We start from the raw sequence: 20,107 nt of genomic DNA, 5'->3' as shown, positions 1-20,107 counted from the left end.
CCTTAACAACGGTGCCACTAACTTGACAGCTGCAGCGATTCACTTAGCAACAGTGGCAAGAAAGGTCGTAAAATGGGCCGAAACTCACTTAACAAATGTCTCCTTTAGCAACAGAAATTTTGGGCTCAATTGTGGTCGTAAATCGAGGACTACCTGCACATTTATAAAAAAGAAATATTTGGCATTTTCAGGAACAGTCTTACAAACAATGCGAGTCATACTATTTAGTTAAAAGACTGATACTTTGCAGCAAATTGGTCCAGTAATTTGCATGTGTAACATAACAACCACATGCATTAATTATCTAACATGAGCTAGAGCTGATTCATGGCCACTTAATCATTATGTGGCTGAGAAGGTCATCGAAGTTACTTACATTGTTTTCATCTTGCACTCTGACTTCTTTAAGGACTTTCCTTGTTCTTGGACTTGCCATGGTCCTGCAGAAAAAACAATTGATGCAAACAGAAATTCAGACAACAGAGGAGTTTACGTCAGGCGCAGAGAAATCATTAAGTTAAGATGAGTTATTGCTCCTGCCTATACACAAGGATTTAGCCAACTAAAGGTCAGCACTAAATTGACCCCAGATAAGAGTCAATGGTTGTCAATTGTCCCATTGGCATGAACAAAAGAAACTCTAGGACGTTTTTATTACCAAGAGTAAAACTTTACTGGCAGATTCATTCAGGCACAGAAGAAGCAAAGCCAGATCTGAAGTTTTGGCACGGAAGCTTAATATAATCAAACCCCCTTTTCCTTCCCCAGGCTGCCCAGTGCCCATTGTCCACCAATCCATGTTAGGCATTTTGTTTTGGGAAAGCAGTCTGCACTTGTGGTGGGATTCAATTTTTTTTACTACTGGTTTTTGGGCGTGGCTTGGTGGATATGGCGTGGCTTGGTGGGTGTGGCAGGGGAAGGATACTGTAAAATCTCCATTCCCCCCCACTCCAGGGGAAGGTTACTGCAAAATCCCCATTTCCTCCCGATCAGCTGGGACTCGGGAGGCAGAGAATAGATGGGGGCGGGGCCAGCCAGAGGTGGTATTTACCGGTTTTCTGAACTACTTAAAATTTCCACTACTGGTTCTCCAGAACTGGTCAGAACCTGCTGAATCCCACCTCTGGTCTGCACCTTTCAAAAGTCTTCAGCTTATGACCTTGAGTTACCAAGATTTTTTCAGGCAGCAAACAGCTCACATAGATTCCTTTTCTCCCTCTCCAATCATACACTTCCCCCTTCCCTTAATTTCTTTGTCAAACTGCAAGCAAAAGAGTAGTTTGCGAGTCACCCTTGACATGGACATTCAAAAGGGCTTGCCTTAGATCATCTGTGAGAATGTAAGGATTCCAGGCTGATTCCTCACTTGACTCACCCCCAGGCTCTGCCTCTCCTCCTCCAGTTTAGCTGAAAATGTCACAGGGATTCCCTGGTTTATCAATCGAAAAGCAGCTGGGAGATCAAATTATGAATTATTTCCCATTAATATTGCAGCATTAATATCAATAAGGTTACCCACTATCACGGCTTGAAGTAGTACTTTTGACCATGATCTACTTGCAGTGAGAAAACACAATGAATGCCATAGGAAGGGGGGGAAACAGGCCACGTTCTCTAGTTGGATCACAACCTACAAACCATGCTTTGAAAGGGAACCAAGATTTAATAAATATTGTCGGGAAATGTTCTTTCCGCAATGAAAAAGATGAAGGGAATAATTCTAGTGGAACATTATGGGAAATGCTTGCAGCATGAAAAAGTTTTTATAGCTGTCTTTGCATTTTTAAAAAAGAATGAACTTTTATTTCACAGACACCATTTGAAGGACACATATTCACAAGTAAGAAAATCCAGTATGTTTTAGGCTTTAACTGGTAATTCAACAAAATATTTTTTAAAAAAACCCATAGGCTTTTCTGGCTTTTATCACTTTTTTGTCGATAAAAAACAGAGTTGCAGCAAAAGTTTTAAAGAAAACCAGAGCATCTGGCTGGAGACGCCTATTCCACATGAGATAAGGTGAGAAGGGATGTGAAGGCGAGCATTTTCTGTAAAGATTCCCATCTGGTGGAACTGATCCTAATATTTAGGAATTTAAAAAAAAAAAAACTGGCTTTTTTCCGTTTTTGACATTGTGTGAGAAGTGATTGCACTTGAGGTGACTGGTTGCATTATTTATATGCTATATTAATAATGGTCTGATGAGGAGGTTCCTGTGGAATTGAGGTTATGAAGATGCGTTTATTTAATTTACATGTCAATTTAGATGCTGCTGATTATCGTTGCTACTTTTTGCTGCAGGCTGCTTGGATCTGCCCCAAACTGAAACTACAAAGAGGTAAAATCAAAATAAATCTGGGCAGTCCATCAGTTATTTCACAAAGAAACCTGTACAATGAAAGAACAGGCGTCGGGATGGGTTCAGAAAGGTGACTTCTTGGCACAACTTCTCTGCGTTTCAGATTTGAAGCTGTCATTTCTAAGCGCTGTCAAGGTGGCTAAGCTTTGTGGAATACATGGAGGCTTGCCAAAAAAAAGAAAAAGAGCAGAGAGGACAAGATGAAGAGAATTAAGACTGCATTATTTTTGGCTACCTCTCAGTGGTATCTTTCTTCTTTTAACGAAAAAAAGGCAATTAAAACTTTACAAAACGACTGCAGTGAAAGGAACCCCAAATCTTCATGAGGAATGTACACTGCAGTAGTTGAACCTGTTATAGGTGTTCTTCTGAACACCTAGGTTTGTGATGGGGAACCTATAGCAGTTAGACTTATATACCGCTTCATAGGGCTTTCAGCCCTCTCTAAGCGGTTTACAGAGTCAGCATATTGGCCCCAACAACAATCTGGGTCCTCATTTTACCCACCTCGGAAGGATGGAAGGCTGAGTCAACCCTGAGCCAGTGAGATTTGAACAGCCGAACTGCAGAACTGCAGTCAGCTGAAGTAGCCTGCAGTGCTGCATTTAACCACTGTGCCACCTCGGCTATGGCATGCGTGCTGAAAGTGGCACACAGAGCTATTTCTCTGGGCACGCCAGCCGTCGCCCATTGCTCTTCCAGGTTCCGGAGTGCACATGCGCGCCAGGCAGCTGGTTTTCATGCACACTGGAGTGCCAGAAACATGCACACGTCGGCCAACTGGTCACTGCACACACGTGTGCTAAAAACCAGAAGCTCAGCTTCCCAGGACACGCATTTGTGCCAGGGAGCTTCTCTTCCTGTTTCCGGTGCTCCCATGTGTGCGCGCGCCAGGGAGCTGCTCTTTCAGTTTCTGGTGCTCCCCCATGCACACGCATGAGTGTGTGTGTGTGTGTGTGTGTGTGTGTGTGTGTGTGTGTGTATGATTTTGAATCTATGAAAAAAGGATAATAAAGGTTATCTTATCTCTCTCTTACCTTTAAGAATGCTGAAAGATGGACATGAATCGAAAATTTAATAGGGCTAATAGAACAAAAGAAAAAAATATCTATTCCAATAACAAATTAAAGTCCATAAAAAATATCTATGGCTGATTAAATCCGAGTTAGGATCTACATATTGTATCAGACATTACAAGGGCAATTTGAAATTGTATGCTTGAAGGAACTCCGTGGGTGGGTTGCTAAGCTGCTCTTACCAGATACCGAAAGACAGTGAAGCATAAAAGTACAGCAGAAAGAAAATTTTGGCGACAGGCTTAAAAGGAAAATCTTAAATAAAATAAAATTAAAATCCTATTTCCAAGCAATGAGTGAGGAGAATTTACAAGATGTTTATTTAACGCCACATTATTGTACAACAACAGAGTTCCTAAAAACCGATTGCAGATCAAAAAACTCTGACAGCTAATCCAGAAAAACACACACAGCTTGGACTATAGTAACGGTATTTTTAGTTAAAACTTCTTTGTCGGCATTTCCTGAATACAGGTAATCCTCCGCTTGCGGCCACAATGAAGCCCAACATTTATGTTGTTAAGTGAGAAATTTGTTACGTGAATTTGCCCCATTTTACCATTTTTCTCACCACATTTGTTAAGTGAATCACTGCAATTCTTAAATTAGTAACACAGTTGTTAAGTGAACCTGGCTTCCCCACTAACTTTGCTTGTCAGAAGATTGCACAAGGGGATCACAGAACTCAGGACACCACAAACGTCATAAATGTGAGTCAGTTGTCAAGCATTCGAATGTAAATCACGTGACCACAGGGATGCCGCTATGGTCACAAGGGTGAAAAATGATCGTAAGTCGCTTTTTTCAGTGCCGTTGTAACTTTGAACGGTCACTAAATGAACTGTTGTAAATCAAGGATTACCTGAATTTAGGTAATCTGTAATAAACCTGTATGAAAACAAAAAATAATTTATTCTCACATTTTTTTTAAGAAGAAAGAATATGCAGTAGAAGTGGTACTCAAATTACGACTACAATTGGGAGCCAGAATTGCCATTGTTAAGTAAGGTGGTTGTTAAACGAACCATGCACAAGTTTACACTTTTGTGCCATGATTGCTAAGCAAATCCCTGCAGTTCTTAAGTGAATTTCATGGCTGTTAAGTGAATCTGGCTTCCCCATCTATTTGCTTGGTGAAAGCTGGCTGGGAAAATCACAAATGGAGATCATATGACCCCAGGATGCTGCAATCATGGTAAATACATGCCAGGAGTCATGTGCCTGAATTTTGATCCCGTGACCGAAGGGAAGCTGTGACGGTTGTGTGAGGACTGCTTGTAATTCACTTTTTTCAGGAACATTATAATTTCAAATAGTTGTTAAATGAACATTTTTTAAGTCAAGGACTACTTGTACTTTCAGAATAGTTAGTTCCTTTTCTATGAAGTACTTCCCTAGTTGCCAGTTGACAAACCCAACAGGAAAGGTTTAATTTCATTTTTAGCTAGTTTAAGGCTTGTATTATCTCCACTGAATGGGACTTAACCCATTTACTGCAGCAGTAGTAACAGAACTTATATAACGCTTCACAGTGCTTTCCAGCCCTCTCTAAGCGGTTTACAGAGTCAGCATATTGCCCTCAATAATCTGGGTCCTCATTTTATAGACCTCAGAAGGACAGAAGGCTGAGTGTCAACCTTGGTGAGATTCAAACTGCCAAACTGCTGGTAATCGGCAGTCAGCAGACGTCGCCTGCAATACTGCATTCTACCCACTGTGCCACCACAGCCACAGCCCGAGTCCTGACAAATTTAAAAATGATAATCAATTGTAGTCTGCTAGTGTAGAGAATTGTTCATACACATTCTATGAGACTGCTGTTTGGTGGTAATTACTCACAATTTAAGAACCACTGTTCTACTGCAACAGAAATCTAAATTAGCCATGGTAACATCTGCTCGCATTATGTCCCAAAGATGCTTTTTCAAGTGACAACTGGACTTTCTGGTTTCTCTTTGAAGACATTTTGCTTCTCATCCAAGAAGCTTCTTCAGCTCTGACCGAAGGATGATAGGGGATGGAAGGATTTATACTCCTTGCAGACAGCTGGTCATTTGCATCCTTTTAAAGAGCCGCTGAGATCACTTGGAGTTTTACAATAGTGGCAAATATCTGTAGCTCGGTGAAGGTTCGTTCCCTGAGCTTGCGGGTAAGTTTCCGAACATTTAGTGAACATCTTTCACGGAGTTTAGGAGATGTCAGTGTTCTTCTGTTTATAAGGGCTTCAGGTGTGGGTGTGTCAAGTGAGAGGTTTATCTGTGTCCTCCGGGTCACCTGAGTAATGCAAAACGGGTGTGGAGCCTTCTGGGAACTGCTGAAAGGACCCTGTTGTAGACTGGAGACAGATGATCTGCTTCCCCTCTGTTGAGGGAGGGCTGTTCAATTTTGACACAGGAAAAAAACCAGAAAATCCAGTGGCCTCTTGAACAAAGCACCTTTGGGACCTCTAGGCTGGAATACTGCAATGTGCTCTACATGGGGCTGCCCTTGAGGAGTATTCGGCGACTTCAGCTAGTCCAGATGCGGCCGCGCGAGTGATTGTGGGTGCACCTCGCTTCACCCACATAACACCTATCCTCCGCGAGCTGCACTGGCTACCGGTTGATCTCCGGGTACGCTTCAAGGTGCTACTTGTCACCTACAAAGCCCTTCATGGTAGTGGATCTGGGTACTTGAGAGACCGCCTACTGCCAATTACCTCCACCCGACCAATTAGATCCCATAGATTAGGCCTCCTCCGAGTCCCATCTGCCGGTCAATGTCGACTGGCAACTACGCGGAGGAGAGCCTTCTCGGTGGCAGCTCCGACCCTATGGAACGATCTCCCCGTGGAGATTCGTACCCTCACCACCCTCCAGACCTTCCGCACATCTGGCTATCTGGCTATCTGGCTATCCCGTCAGGCCTGGGGTTAAAGACTGTAACCGACCCGAATAGTATGAATGTTGTGCTTTTAATGATGTACTGTCTTATGTGTTAATTGTTTCCCCCCCCCTTCGAGTTGTAAGCCGCCCTGAGTCCCCCCAGGGAAAAGGGCGGCATATAAATAAATTACTCTAAACTCTAAACCATGACCTAGATAACTTAGAATCCCCACAGACATCTGCTCACCTAGCAAATATGTTTTCCTATACAGGTAGGCTTCTGCTTACAACAGTTCATTTAGAGTGACCATTCAAAGTTACAACAGCACTGAAAAAAGTGTCTTATGACAAATTTTCACATTAACAGCCGTGGCAGGCTTCCCATGGTCACATGATCAAAATTTGGATGTTCAGCTGACATCCAAATACTGGATGTAAGTATACTGATTCATACTTATGACAGTTGCAGTGTCCCGGGATCGTGATCCCCTTTTGCAACTTTCTCACAAGCAAAGCCAATGGGGAAGCCAGATTCACTTAACAGCTGCGTTACTAACTTAACAATGGCATGATTCACTTAACAACTGTGGCAAGAAAGGCTGTAAAGTGGGGCAAAACTCCCTTAACAATTGTCTCACTTAGCAACAGATATTTTGAGCTCAATTGTGTTCGTAAGTCGAAGACTACCTATATACTATTCAGAAGCGAAGTTCTTTATTTTTCACCCATCATTCATGTTTCAAACTGATTGGTAACCATGAACTGATTGCGGGCAGCACCTAATTCTGGTACTTCTATTTGTTGCTCTTAATTTTAAGCCACCAAGACTTTGAAGCAGTTATGGTTTGGGGATCTCAAACCACTGACTAGACATATCATCATCATCATCTTTTAACGCAGGGTGGAGTCTGGGCAATTGATTGGAGCTAGCTGAGTGTTTGAGTGGCCAGATGCCCTTCCTGTAGCCAATGTGGAGTTTTGTTCAGCAGATATATTCTCAGTGTGCCCAAAGAGAGAAATATCTGCCTCTACTTAGGATCGAACTCACAGCCTCCTCCACCTCTAGGCCACTGCACCACTCCTCTAACTAAACATATGAGCAGCTTAAAAACCTCTGCTTGCACAGACATACTACTTAAGTATATGCCATGTTGGGAAGACCAGTCGGTGTCATGGTTAAGGCATCAAGCTAGAAATCAGGAGACAGGGAGTTCTGGCCTTAGCACAAAACTTGCGGGGTGACCTTAGGCCAGCCACTTTCTCTCAGCCCTAGGAAGGAAGCAATGGCAAACTACTTCTCAAAAACCTTGCCAAGAAAACTTCAGGGAACCTGTCCAGGTGGTCTCCAAGAATTCGACCCGATCGAACGGAGCTTTTTAAAAAAAAAACAAAAATCCACCATGCTATCTACTTCAAAGAGAATACTTGTTTAAGAAGAATAATACATGAAAAGAACCAGCTACAGATACCAAATGGATTATTCACACAATTTTGCTGTATATAAAAAAAAATTCTCTGCTTTGAGTTTCTCCCCTTTCTGATCCCTTCAAATGATCCTTTGAACTGGCAAGAGTTGGTGCAAATGATTCACACTTAAGCTTTTTGTCAAGAAAGAGAGCAGGCACAGATGTATTGGTCCTGTAACTGAATCAGCACCTGTTAACTAAACAATGTTGTACCAGACGCTTTAGAAAATGCTCGGTATGGGAACAACATGCTTCAGATTTTCAAAAGATTAGAAGCTTAGGTAAAAGTCAATTGTATTCTTTTTGCATGCCTTATTTTCAATACTCAGCATGAGCCTCAGGCTCAAGAATTATAAAACCAATGAATGGAAACAATTTCATCCTTAAAAAATGTTACCGACTTTGAGGGTTGAAGTACAATGCCAACCAGACAGAAAAACTTGAAAGCCTTAAGATTGATTTGCATCACTTTTCCTCCTTCATATCATCTTTGTGTCATAAGTGTCTAAAAAGACAAGTGCACTGACGATGGCCTGGTTATCTGCAAGATCATCACCTTTCCTTTTAGAACAACACCTGTGTAATAAATCAGAAGTTTCTAAGAAATGAAGGCAAGAGATCACAAACTTTGGCTCAGTCACAATCTTTCTCAACCCAACACACCTTACAAGGTTGTTGTGGGGAAAATCAGAAAAAGAAAAATTAAGTTATGCTTGCCACCTTGAGTTATTATAAAATAGTAATGGTGGGATATAAATAAAGGTAAAGGTTTCCCTCGCACGTATGTGCTAGCCGTTCCCGACTCTAGGGGACAGTGCTCATCTCTGTTTCAAAGCCGAAGAGCCAGCGCTGTCCAAAGACGTCTCCGTGGTCATGTGGCTGGCATGACTAAATCCGAAGGCGCACGGAACACTGTTACCTTCCCGCCAAAGGTGGTTCCTATTTTTTCTACTTGAATTTTTATGTGCTTTCGAACTGCTAGGTTGGCAGAAGCTGGGACAAGTAACGGGAGCTCACTCTGTTACATGGCCTAGGGATTCAAACTGCTGATCTTTCTGATTGACAAGCTCAGTGTCTTAGCCACTGAGCTATGGTGTCCCTATGGAGTATAAATACATACCTACAATTATTTACATACTTAAATAACTTCTAAAAGCGCAAGATATTGAAGTATTTCTAAGGATTTGAACAGTCACTAAGGCAGTGTTTTTCAATCTTGGGGAACTCTGTGGTGTGTAGACTTCAATTCCCAGAATTCCCCAGCCAGCATGGGTTATGTAGTAAAATGTCATATGTATATTACATATCTATACCTATGTATATGACATGGTCACAGTATAGTGACCAAGTGTCATATGTTGCACAAATGCAGATACGTGTATGGCACAAATGCAGCCATTTTTAGCCAGATCTGCCCAACCTTTTCCAACAAAAGTTTTGAATTTCAATTCAAGCCAGCATAAGCAAGATACTGAGCACATAAGGAGGGTCTGATCTCCATTGATGAAGTCTGGCTGGGAAAGATGAGCACTGTAGTGGATACACTGGAAACCTCCATAGAATTAAAAATTTACCAATAAAGGAGTATTTGTAGCTCAGGGTTGAAAGCCTCAATTATAAATGTTGCTCAAGACCAATCATAAGTACAGAATAAAAGATTGGAAGGAATCTTGGAGGCCTTCTAGTCCAACTTCCTGTTCAAGCAAGTAACCCTGTACCATTTCAGACAAATGATTGCCCATTCTCTTTTTTTAAAATCTCCACTGCTGGAGTACCCACAACTTCAGGAAGCAAGCTATTCCACTGATTAATTGTTCTAACTGTCAGCAAATTCTCCTTAGTTCTAAGTTGCTTCTCTCCTTGATTAGTTTCCACCCATTGCTTCTTGTCCTGCCTTCAGGTGCTTTGGAGAATAGAATATAGAATAACAGAGTTGGAAGGGACCTTGGAGGTCTTTTAGTCCAACCTCTGACTAGGCAAGAAACCCTACACCACTTCAATCAAATGGTTATCCAACATCTTCTTAAAAACTTCCAGTGTTGGAGCATATACAACTTCTGGAGGTAAGTTGTTCCAGTGATTAATTGTTCTAACTGTCAGCAAATTTCTCCTCAGTTCTAGGTTGCTTCTCTCCTTGATTAGTCTCCACCCATTGCTTCTTGTCCTGCCCTCAGGTGCTTTGGAGAATAGTTTTACTCCTTCTTCTTTGTGGCAGCCTCTGAGATTTGGAAGACTGCTATCATGTCTCCCCTGGTCCTTCTTTTCATTAAACTAGACATACCCAGTTCCTGCAACCACTCTTCATATGTTTTAAAAGATATTTCAAACAAAGATACGTTTATCTTTGTTGCTCTCTCTGCATACTTTCCAGAGTCTCAACATCTTTCCTTTCACCAAAAAATGTTGCTTTTCACCACAAAATCAGGAAGACACATCATTTGATCAACTGAATTTCAGCTCCTGCCTAGTGCAGGAATCCAGATTATTCAGTACAGTTAGTTCTCGACTTACGACCACAATTGAGCCCCAAATTTTTGTTGTTAAGTGAGGCATTTTCAAGTCGATTTTGCCCCATTTTACGACCTTTCTTGCTACAGTTAAGTGAATCACTGCAGTTGATAAGTTAGTAACACGGTTGTTAAATCAATCTGGCTTTCCCATTGATTTTGCTTGTCAAAAAAATTGAAAATATGATCACATGACCTTGGGACACAGCAACAATCATAAGTATGAGTCAGTTGCCAAGCAGATGAATTTCGATCACATGATGATAGGGATGCTACAAAGGTCAAAAGTGTGAGAAACGTCATAAATCACTTTTTTCAGTGCAGTTGTAACTGAAAGGTCACTAAATGAACTGTTGTAACTCGAGGACTACCTGTATCCGAGATAAATGGTCACCTTGACTTCACTTGGGAACATTCAGTGAAAGGAGCTGAGACAGTTTTTTTACATTGACAGTTCTGCTCTCAAAGTGCTTCTACTATTAGGATTTTTTTTTCTAAAAGTACCATAAATTGAAAGTTACTTTGTTACTTAAATGCATTAGTCCAGAACTCTGAAGAAAAGAGCACAGATCTTGAGTTTCTAGAATAGAATAGGATAACAGAGTTGGAAGGAATCTAGCCCAACCCCCTGCTTAGGCAGGAAACCTTACACCACTTCAGACAAATGGTTATCCAATCTCTTCTTAAACATTTCCGATATTGGGGCATTCACAACTTCTGGAGGCAAGTTGTTCCACTGATTAATTGTTCTAAACGTCAGGAAATTCCTCCTTAGTTCTAGGTTGCTTCACTCCTTGATTAGTTCCACCCATTGCTTCTTGTTCTACCTCCAGGTGCTTTGGAGAATAAGTTGACTCCCTCTTCTTTGGGGCAACCCATGAGATATTGGAACACTCCTATCATGTCTCCCCTAGTCCTTCTTTTTTCAAAAAATTAAATTTAAACCAGGACCCAAGTCCTATCTTTCCAGTTTTGCCTGAGGGATGCAATATGAAGTTACAGTATACATCAATTGAACAGGTCGGTTTCAGAAAAAGCTCAGTGAAATGAATCACGGGGCTGGAAGGGACCTTGGAGGTCTTCTAGTCTAACCCCTAGGCATCCTTATACCATCTTGGACATATGGTTGTCCAATCTTTTCTTAAAAACCTCCAGCAATTGAACATCCACAACTCCAGGAGGCAAAGTGTTCCATTGATTAATGATTCTCACTGTCGGGAAATTCCTTCTTATTTCCAGATTGGATGGAAGGAGGAGGAGCGCTGTTACCTGGTACAAACATCCATTATGAACAAACATTAAACCAAACAAAACTAAGCTATGGCAAACCTAGATAGCATATAAAAAAGCAGAGACATCACCCTGCAGACAAAAGTCCATATAGTCAAAGCTATGGTTTTTCCAGTAGTAATGTATGGCTGAGAGAGTTGGACCATAAGGAAGGCTGAGCCCAGATGCTTTTGGATTGTGGTGCTGGAGAAGACTCTGAGACCTGATACTTTTCCAAAAATATTATCATATTGCCCCAAACATCTTTTTTCCCCCTCCAAAGCTAAATCACTTCAATTCCTTCCATCTACTAACTGCAGTTGATAAGTTAGTAACCTGGTTGTGAAGTGAATCTGGCTTCCCCATTGACTTTGCTTGTAGGTGGCAAAAGGGGATCATGCCACCCTGAGACGCTGCAACAGTCGTAAGTATGAACCAGTTGCCAAGCGTCTGGATTTTGATCACATGATCATGGGGATGCTGCAAAGGTTGTAGGTGTAAAAAACGGGCATTCTTTTTCCAGCGCTGCTGTAACTTTAAATGGTCGCGAAACAAACTGTTGTAAGTCGAGAACTCCCTGTTGAATAGAATAGAATTCTTTTATTGGCCAAGTGTGAGGGACACACAAGGCATTCGTCTCCGGTGATTATTGTCATTTTTTTTTACTGTAAACGCAATGGCCACACTAATAATGAAATTCTGTTGCCTGCTCTCAAGGGAAAGTCAAACATGTAGCAAACACATACATTACACACCTATACACTTCTCTAGACATACATAGTGATACTGTTTCCTGATTGCTATTTGTATCCTATGACTATCATTAAGTGTGTACTTGTGATTCTTGACGAATGTATCTTGTATTTTTTATATACACTGGAGAAGCTTATGCACCAAAGACAAATTCATTCTGTATCCAATCACACTTGGCCAATAAAAATTCTATTCATTCTGTTCTGTTCTATACACTTGCACCATACACAAACACCCCACACCAAACACACACACATCACTGCCCCTGTTGAATACATGGCGGAGAAAGAGGGAAATGTATACAAACTGAAGTAATACGTCAATACTCTGTTGCAATCATAAAGCATCAGTTCCCCACAACAACAATGGATAAATCTCAGAAACCCAAGAGAAGAAGACCAATAGGAACGATGGGAAAGAATGCAGAAACTGAAGATGACGCTTCCTTCGAGGCATCTTAACTGCCCAGAATCTTTTGCCTGCAGCCCCCCCTCCCACATCCAAGCAGGGCATGAATTTGCCACCCACTGTTATTCCAAATCAGTGTGTGTGTGTGTGTGAAAGTCTGTGTAGAGTGTGTGTGTGTGTCTGAAAGTATGTGCAGGTTGTATATGTGATACGTCTCTATCTCTCTCTGTGTGTAAGTATGTATGTGTCTGTGAAAGTCCCTATTGTGTGTGAAGGTATATATGTGTCTGAAAACCTCTGTGTGTGTGAAAATGTGTGTCTGTGAAAATCTGTGTGTGAAGGTATGTATGTGTCTGTGAAGTCCCTATTTGTGTGTGAAGGTATATATGTGTCTGAAAACCTCTGGCTGTGTGAAAATGTGTAAGTGTCTGTGAAAATATGTGTGTGAGGTATGTATGTGTCTGTGAAGTCCCTATTTGTGTGTGAAGGTATATATGTGTCTGAAAACCTCTGTGTGTGTGAAAATGTGTAAGTGTCTGTGAAATCTCTGTGTGAAGGTATGTATGTGTCTGTGAAAGTCCCTATTTGTGTGTGAAGGTATATGTGTGTCTGAAAACCTCTGTGTGTGTGAAAATGTGTAAGTGTCTGTGAAAATCTGGTTGGGAAGGTATGTATGTGTCTGTGAAAGTCCCTATTTGTGTGTGAAGGTATATATGTGTCTGAAAACCTGTGTGTGTGAAAATGTGTAAGTGTCTGTGAAAATCTGTGGTGTGAAGGTATGTATGTGTCTGTGAAAGTCTCTATCTCTCCCCCCCCCGTGTGGTGTGTGTGTAAAGCATGAGCAACCCAAGGTCCCCCACTTTCCCCCTCCCCCTTTTATGCATTGTGGCAGATTCATGAAGGCAGACATTTGCCCGCCCCCCCCCCCATTCAACCCCCACAGCTAATTTCCATTCATTGTTTTCCCCAGCCTTTCTTCAAAGGATGTGTGTGTGTGGGGGGGGGGATGAAGCCCAATTTCCTGTCTGTCTTGTAGCGACCAGCCCTCCCACCCAACTGGGGGGAGGGGGACGACTCGGGCAACCCCTCCCCCCCCCAAGCCATTGGGCAGATCCCTGGGGAACCCCATTGGGGTGGGGGCCAGATCCTTGCCCACCTCCCTCCCCAGAGACGCCTGAGGGGAGACAGGATTCAAAGCGGAGCCCCCATAGGAAACAGGGGGGGGGGCTGAGGGAGGAGGGGAACCCACTCGCACTCCCCCGCCTTATCTCCGGAGCCGGGCTCAGCGCGGGGGGACGTACCCGATTAGGCGAAGGGCGAAGCGGCTACTCCACAGTCGGCGAGCGAACCACCGTTTTGCCGTCGGTCCGTCAACCGGCCGGGGGAAACCTCTCAGCCGGCTTTTTTTTTTTTTAACGCCTCTCACTGCGCAGGCGCCGCCTTTGCCACGACCGGCTTACGTTGCCACTTCGCAAAGGATGCCGGGTAGCCGGGAGGAAACAGCAGAAGGAGGTAGGGGGATGGGGGACGAAAGGGGGGAAAAAAGAAGAGACCGCAGGACGGTCTGCGCATGGCGTCACGGGCCCGCCACCGCCTCAAAACGACGCCACGACGCGCCTCCGCTGGAAGAGCGGAGTGACGGACAGAACCGCGCGGCCCGTGTGAGAGGAGTAGGAGGAAGAGCTGTGACGTACGAAGGAACGGGCGCGCGGATTGGTGGGCTCCGGCGCGAGCCGGACGAAAGAGGCGCTCATTGGTCGGGAGGCGCGGATGATTGCCGGGTGTGAGCGAGAGGCGGGTTTCACACACGTGCCGAACTAGACACGAATACTTGGGAATAGCAGAGTTGGAAGGGACCCTGCAGGTCATCTAGTCCAGCCCCTCCGCCGCCGGAACTGGAGGTGGGGTGCTGGGTGTGGACAGCGTAAAGGAAAAGGGAATCAGGACTGGATAGCACAAGCGTAAAGAATTAAAACAGTATAGAAAATAGAATAGAGCAAAACAGAATAGAACAACAGAGTTGGAAGGGACCTTGGAGGTCTTCTAAGAGCCGAGGTGGCGCAGTGGTTAGGGTGCAGTACTGCAGGCCACTTCAGCTGACTGCAGTTCTGCAGTTCAGCGGTTCAAATCTCACCGGCTCAAGGTTGACTCAGCCTTCCATCCTTCCGAGGTGGGTGAAATGAGGACCCAGACTGTGGGGGCGATATGCTGACTCTGTAAACCACTTAGAGAGGGCTGAAAGCCCTATGAAGCGGTATATAAGTCTAACTGATAGATAGATAGATAGATAGATAGATAGATAGATAGATAGAGAGAGAGAGAGAGAGATGGAGGAGAGAGAGAGAGAGAGAGAGATTGATATATTCTAGTCCAACCCCCTGCTTAGGCAGGAAACCTACACCACTGCAGACAAATGGTTATCTAATCTCTTCTTAAAAGTTTCCAGTGTTGGAGCATTCACAACTTCTGGAGGCAAGTCGTTCCACTGATTAATTGTTCTCACTATCAGGAAATTTGTCCTTAATTCTAAATTGCTTCTCTTCTTTATTAGTTTCTATCCATTACTTCTTGTTTTGCCCTCAGGTGCCTTGGAGAATAGTTGGACTCCCTCTTTGTGGCAACCCCTGAGCTATTGGAAGACCGCTATCATGTCTCCCCTACACTTTTTTTTAAAAAAAATTAAATTTAAACCAGGACCCAACTCCTATCCTTCCAGTTTTGCCTGAGGGATGTAATATGAAGTTACAGTATACATCAATTGAAGAGGTCGGCTTCAGAAAAAGCTCAGGGAAATGAATCACGTCTTATACCATCTTGGACATATGGTTGTCCAATCTTTTCTTAAAACCTCCAGCAATTGAACGCGAACAACTCCAGCAACTTCAGGAGGCAAACTCTTCCATTGATTAATGATTCTCACTGTCGGGAAATTCCTTCTTATTTCCATATTGGATGGAAGGAGGAGGAGCGCTGTTATCTGGTACAACCATCCATTATGAACAAACATTAAACCAAACAAAACTAAGCTATGGCAAACCTAGATAGCATATTAAAAAGCAGAGACATCACCCTGCAGACAAAAATCCATATAGTCAAAGCTATTTTTTTTTCCAGTAGTAATGTATGGCTGAGAGAGTTGGACCATAAGGAAGGCTGAGCCCAGATGCTTTTGGATTGTGGTGCTGGAGAAAACTCTTGAGGTAATCCAAGGAGATCCAATCAATCAATCCTAAAGGAAATCAACCCTGATTGTCCTTTGGAAAGACAGGTTCTGAAGCTGAAGCTCACATACTTCGACCACCAAATGAGAAGAGAGGACTCCTTGGAAAAGATCCAGATGTTGGGAAGGACTGAAGGCAAAGGGAGCAATTGATGGCAGACGATGAGAAAGTTAGTGTCATTGACAGTAATATAAACATGAATTGGGGAAGACTCGGGAAAACAGAGGACACAGGGCCTGGTGTGCTTTGGCCCATGGGGTTGCAAAGAATGGGACACAGCAACTGTCCCAAAGGAGCTTTTTCAAGAGGACAACTGGACTTTTCTGTTTTTGTTTTTTTTAAATATTTTTTATTTCCATTTTCATAACATACACTCACATGTATACTATTCATAGCCAGTATCATATAGTATTAAATAATAATTACATCAGTTCCTCTTGTCAACAATGCCCAGAAAAATAAAAACCCATTATAGCTCTCCATACACCTCTTTCTTCTACCTCTCTCCAACTTTCTATCTTCCCTCCATCATCCTTTCCTACTCTACTTCCCCTTCCTTTCTCCTTCTCCACTCTCTACATTCCACTCCTCCTTATCCTCATCCTCCTCATCTTCCCCCTTACCCTCTCTCCTATCCCTCTCTTCCCATCTTCCTTCTCCCTTCTGTTTCCCACTCCTCCTCTCATTGGTGTATTTCCGCTTCATGTCAATATGCTTAACATATCCTAGTTGTTTTTTTTAAAAAAAAAATAATAGTAATGAAAATATAAGAAAAAACAGTATACATGTAGAGTCAAATTACATTAAAATCTAACACATCTCGTCAAACCTGATATATATCCCTCCCCCCAAACCCCCCCCCCGGCTTCCCCCCCCCCCGACTTCCCAGAACCCGTACACGGTATAGATTTTTAACAAAACAGTCTAAAATATATTGGAAAAAAGAAAACAATTGATAACATCTTTACATTGAACTTAGCTCCTCTTTGCTAAACTAACTTAAACAATTTAAATCATTCCTGATCTTAAGCATAAGCTATCTGGAATTTCTTAGTCCTGTATTTATTTTGTATATAATCAATCCATTTTTTCCAGTCTCGTTTATATCTGTCGTTTGAGTGGTCCTTAAGATATGCAGATATCTGTTTGTTTTTCTTCAAAGACATTTCACTTCTCATCCAAGAAGCTTTGTCAGCTCTGACTGGATGGTGGGAATGGAAGGATTTATACTCCTTGCAGACAGCTGGTCATTTGCATTCTGTTAGAAAGTCATTGAAGCCACTTGGAGGTTTATCTGTGGCCAAATGGCCTCAACGACTCTCTAAAAGGATGCAAATGACCAGCTGTCTGCAAGGATATAAATCCTTACATTCCCCACCATCCAGTCAGAGCTGAAGAACCTTCTTGGATGAGAAGCAAAATGTCTTCAAAAAGAAAGTCCTCTTGAAAAAAGTAGCTTTGGACAACCATGACCTGGATGACTGAGAATCTCTACAGACAATTTAGCGACTGAAGAAAGAAATTGAAATTGATAGGGACATAGGCGTCATTTAGTAATGTCATGGAACAATTTGTATATGCCGCCTCAAGGGGGCACTGTTAGACAGTCCTTATGCAACTCCATCCCTAACCTCTGTTTGAATTTTTATTTCTTCCTGTGTTTCTATCTCTTATTTCTCATTCAGCCTTGGTTAATCCCCAATCTAAGAATATTCACATATGCTCCAGAGTCCAAAGCAATGGTTTTTTTCCCCCAAACTTGGCAACTTTAAAGTGGGCGGACTTCAACTCCCAGAATTCCCCAGCCAGCTGACGTCTGCACATCTTAAGTTGCCAAGTTTGAAAAAGACTGGCCCCAGGGAATTCAACGTGTGTAGTATGATCAAATTACCCCAGGCAATTTGCAAGCTTCAGCACTACTTTGATTTACAGGCTGTCCAAAATAAATGGCATGCCTTGCCTTACTCCCCACGTTACACTTAACCGGATCGATGGAGTTGCGAGGGGGAGTTAATTCACTCAGCAAACTAACTCAATTTAGCTCAATTTTGCATGGAGTTAAACTTAACGGCCACCCAGTTCTGCTGTGGGATGGAAACACCCAAATCTGGGGATTCTCCCATTGGCTTAGAACTCCAAAGAAAGAGAAGAAAAGAAAAGGAGATGGAGGCAAATAAAAGTTTGACAAGCAAATTTGCAGATGATACTAAACTGGCAAGAATAGCTAACACCCTAGAACAGTGTTTCCCAACCTTGGCAACTTGAAGATGTCTGGACTTCAACTCCCAGAATTCCCCAGCCAGCATTTGCTGGCTGGGGAATTCTGGGGGTTCCACCCCAAAACCGCGGTAGACTAAAGCGCGCTCGACGAAAGCGCGTACCTGACTCATCACAGCGTGACGAAAACATCACGCTGTGAGCGGTAAAGTAAAAATAAACGCGAAAACCTTACCCTAACCCCCCCAAACCTAACCCTAAACCTAACCCTTAACCTAACGCTAAACTTAACGCTAACCCTTAACCCTGAACCTAACCCTAATGCTTAACGTAACCCTAAACCTAACCCTAACCCTTAACCTAACCCTAACTCTAAACCTAACCCTTACCTTTACGTGAATCGGCTTGCTTTAAAAGCGCTTTTTAAAGCGCCCTTTTTTCTCCGCGGTCGTATTTGTCGCGCTGCTGATGACGTCAGGTACGCGCTTTAATCGGGCGCGCTTTAGTGGACCGCGGTTTTGTCGTGCCACGATTCGGGAGTTGAAGTCCGGACATCTTCAAGTTGCCAAGGTTGAGAAACATTGCCCTAGAAGATAGGCTCAAGATCCAGACGGATCTTGGCAGACTTGAACACTGGGCCCTATCTAACAAAATAAAAGTCAATATAGAGAAAAGTAAAATCCTACACTTAGGTTAAAAAAAAACAGTGCACATATAGACTGGGTGAAACCAGGCTTAATAGCAATAACTGTGAGAGGAATCTTGGAGTCTTACTGGACAACCAGCTAAATATGAGCCAGCATTGTGCAGCGGCAGCCAAAAAAGCCAATGCAATCCTAACTGCATTAGCAGGGATACAATCAAGATCAAGTAAGGTAGTAAAGCCTTAGTAAGACCACGCCTAGAGTACTGCATCCAGTTTTGGTCACCACAGTATAAAAAGATGTTGAGACTCTAGAAAAACTGCAGAGAAGAGCAACCAGGATGATTAGGGGGACTGGAGGCTAAACATAGGAAGAACTGTTTCAGAAACGGGGCATGGCTAATCTAGTGAAGAGAAGGACCAGGGGAGACATGATAGCAGTCTTCAAATATTTGAGGGGCTGCCATAGAGACTGGACAGCCACTTGTCTGGAATGGTATAAGTCTCCTGCATGAGCAGGGGGTTGGACTAGAAGACCTCCAAGGCCCCTTCCAACTCTGTTATTCTGTTTATTGGGGCAAAATCCTGTACTCCCAGAGGACACCTTCGCTCCCAAGCCCTAGGCTACAATAGCAATAGCAGTTAGACTTATATACCGCTTCATAGGGCTTTCAGCCCTCTCTAAGCGGTTTACAGAGTCAGCATATCGCCCCCAACAACAATCCGGGTCCTCATTTTACCCACCTCGGAAGGATGGAAGGCTGAGTCAACCTTGAGCCGTGAGATTTGAACAGCCGAACTGCAGAACTGCAGTCAGCTGAAGTAGCCTGCAGTGCGGCATTTAACCACTGCGCCACCTCGGCTCTTTTTGATACCCACCCTTCCTTTCTGGCGCCAGCTAACCAGCAGTGGGTTTCACATTTTGTTACCCCCCCGGTTCGCCCTCTGTGTACCTGCTTGCTTCGTGGGCACGTATGCCAGAGATGGATTCCTACCGGTTCGGACCGGTTCGGCTGAGTAGGTAATAACTCAGCCGCCCAGGGCTTCCAAACTGTTCTATCGGCGGCGGCATAGGTGCCTCCATCTTGTTTTTTGCTTCTGCTCATGCATAGAAGCATTTTTTCACTGCTGCCCATGCGTGCATAGCACACATCAAGCGCACATCCCTGAGCAAATTGGCAGTAAAAAGAATCCAGAAACCACCCCTGACGTGTTGCCCCCTTCCGCGCATACACCCGGCCTTCCATGCATGCACTATGCTCGTGCACGCGCCTTCCTCGCATACATCCGGCCTCAAAAACGTGCCTAAATAAGATGGCATAGA

The 20,107-nt window shown here is 43.3% G+C and overlaps 1 protein-coding gene across 1 annotated transcript in view; it reads right to left on the bottom strand.

Moving 5' to 3' along the window:
* Nucleotides 1-14,220, bottom strand: part of ARFGAP1 (ADP ribosylation factor GTPase activating protein 1) — a 45,521-nt gene extending 31,301 nt beyond the window's left edge. The window contains exons 1-2 of the mRNA XM_032218820.1: nucleotides 14,004-14,220; nucleotides 377-440 (exon numbers count right to left, since the gene is read on the bottom strand). Coding sequence (XP_032074711.1) covers nucleotides 377-436 — 60 coding nt within the window. The 5' untranslated portion in view covers nucleotides 437-440; nucleotides 14,004-14,220. The remainder of the gene's footprint in view (nucleotides 1-376; nucleotides 441-14,003) is intronic.
* Nucleotides 14,221-20,107: the final 5,887 nt, after the last annotated feature.

This window comes from Thamnophis elegans, chromosome 5 (genome assembly GCF_009769535.1).
Source record: "Thamnophis elegans isolate rThaEle1 chromosome 5, rThaEle1.pri, whole genome shotgun sequence".
Lineage (NCBI taxonomy): Eukaryota > Metazoa > Chordata > Lepidosauria > Squamata > Colubridae > Thamnophis > Thamnophis elegans.
Note: the sequence above shows the minus strand (reverse complement) of the source record. Positions and strands in the feature narration are given on the sequence as shown.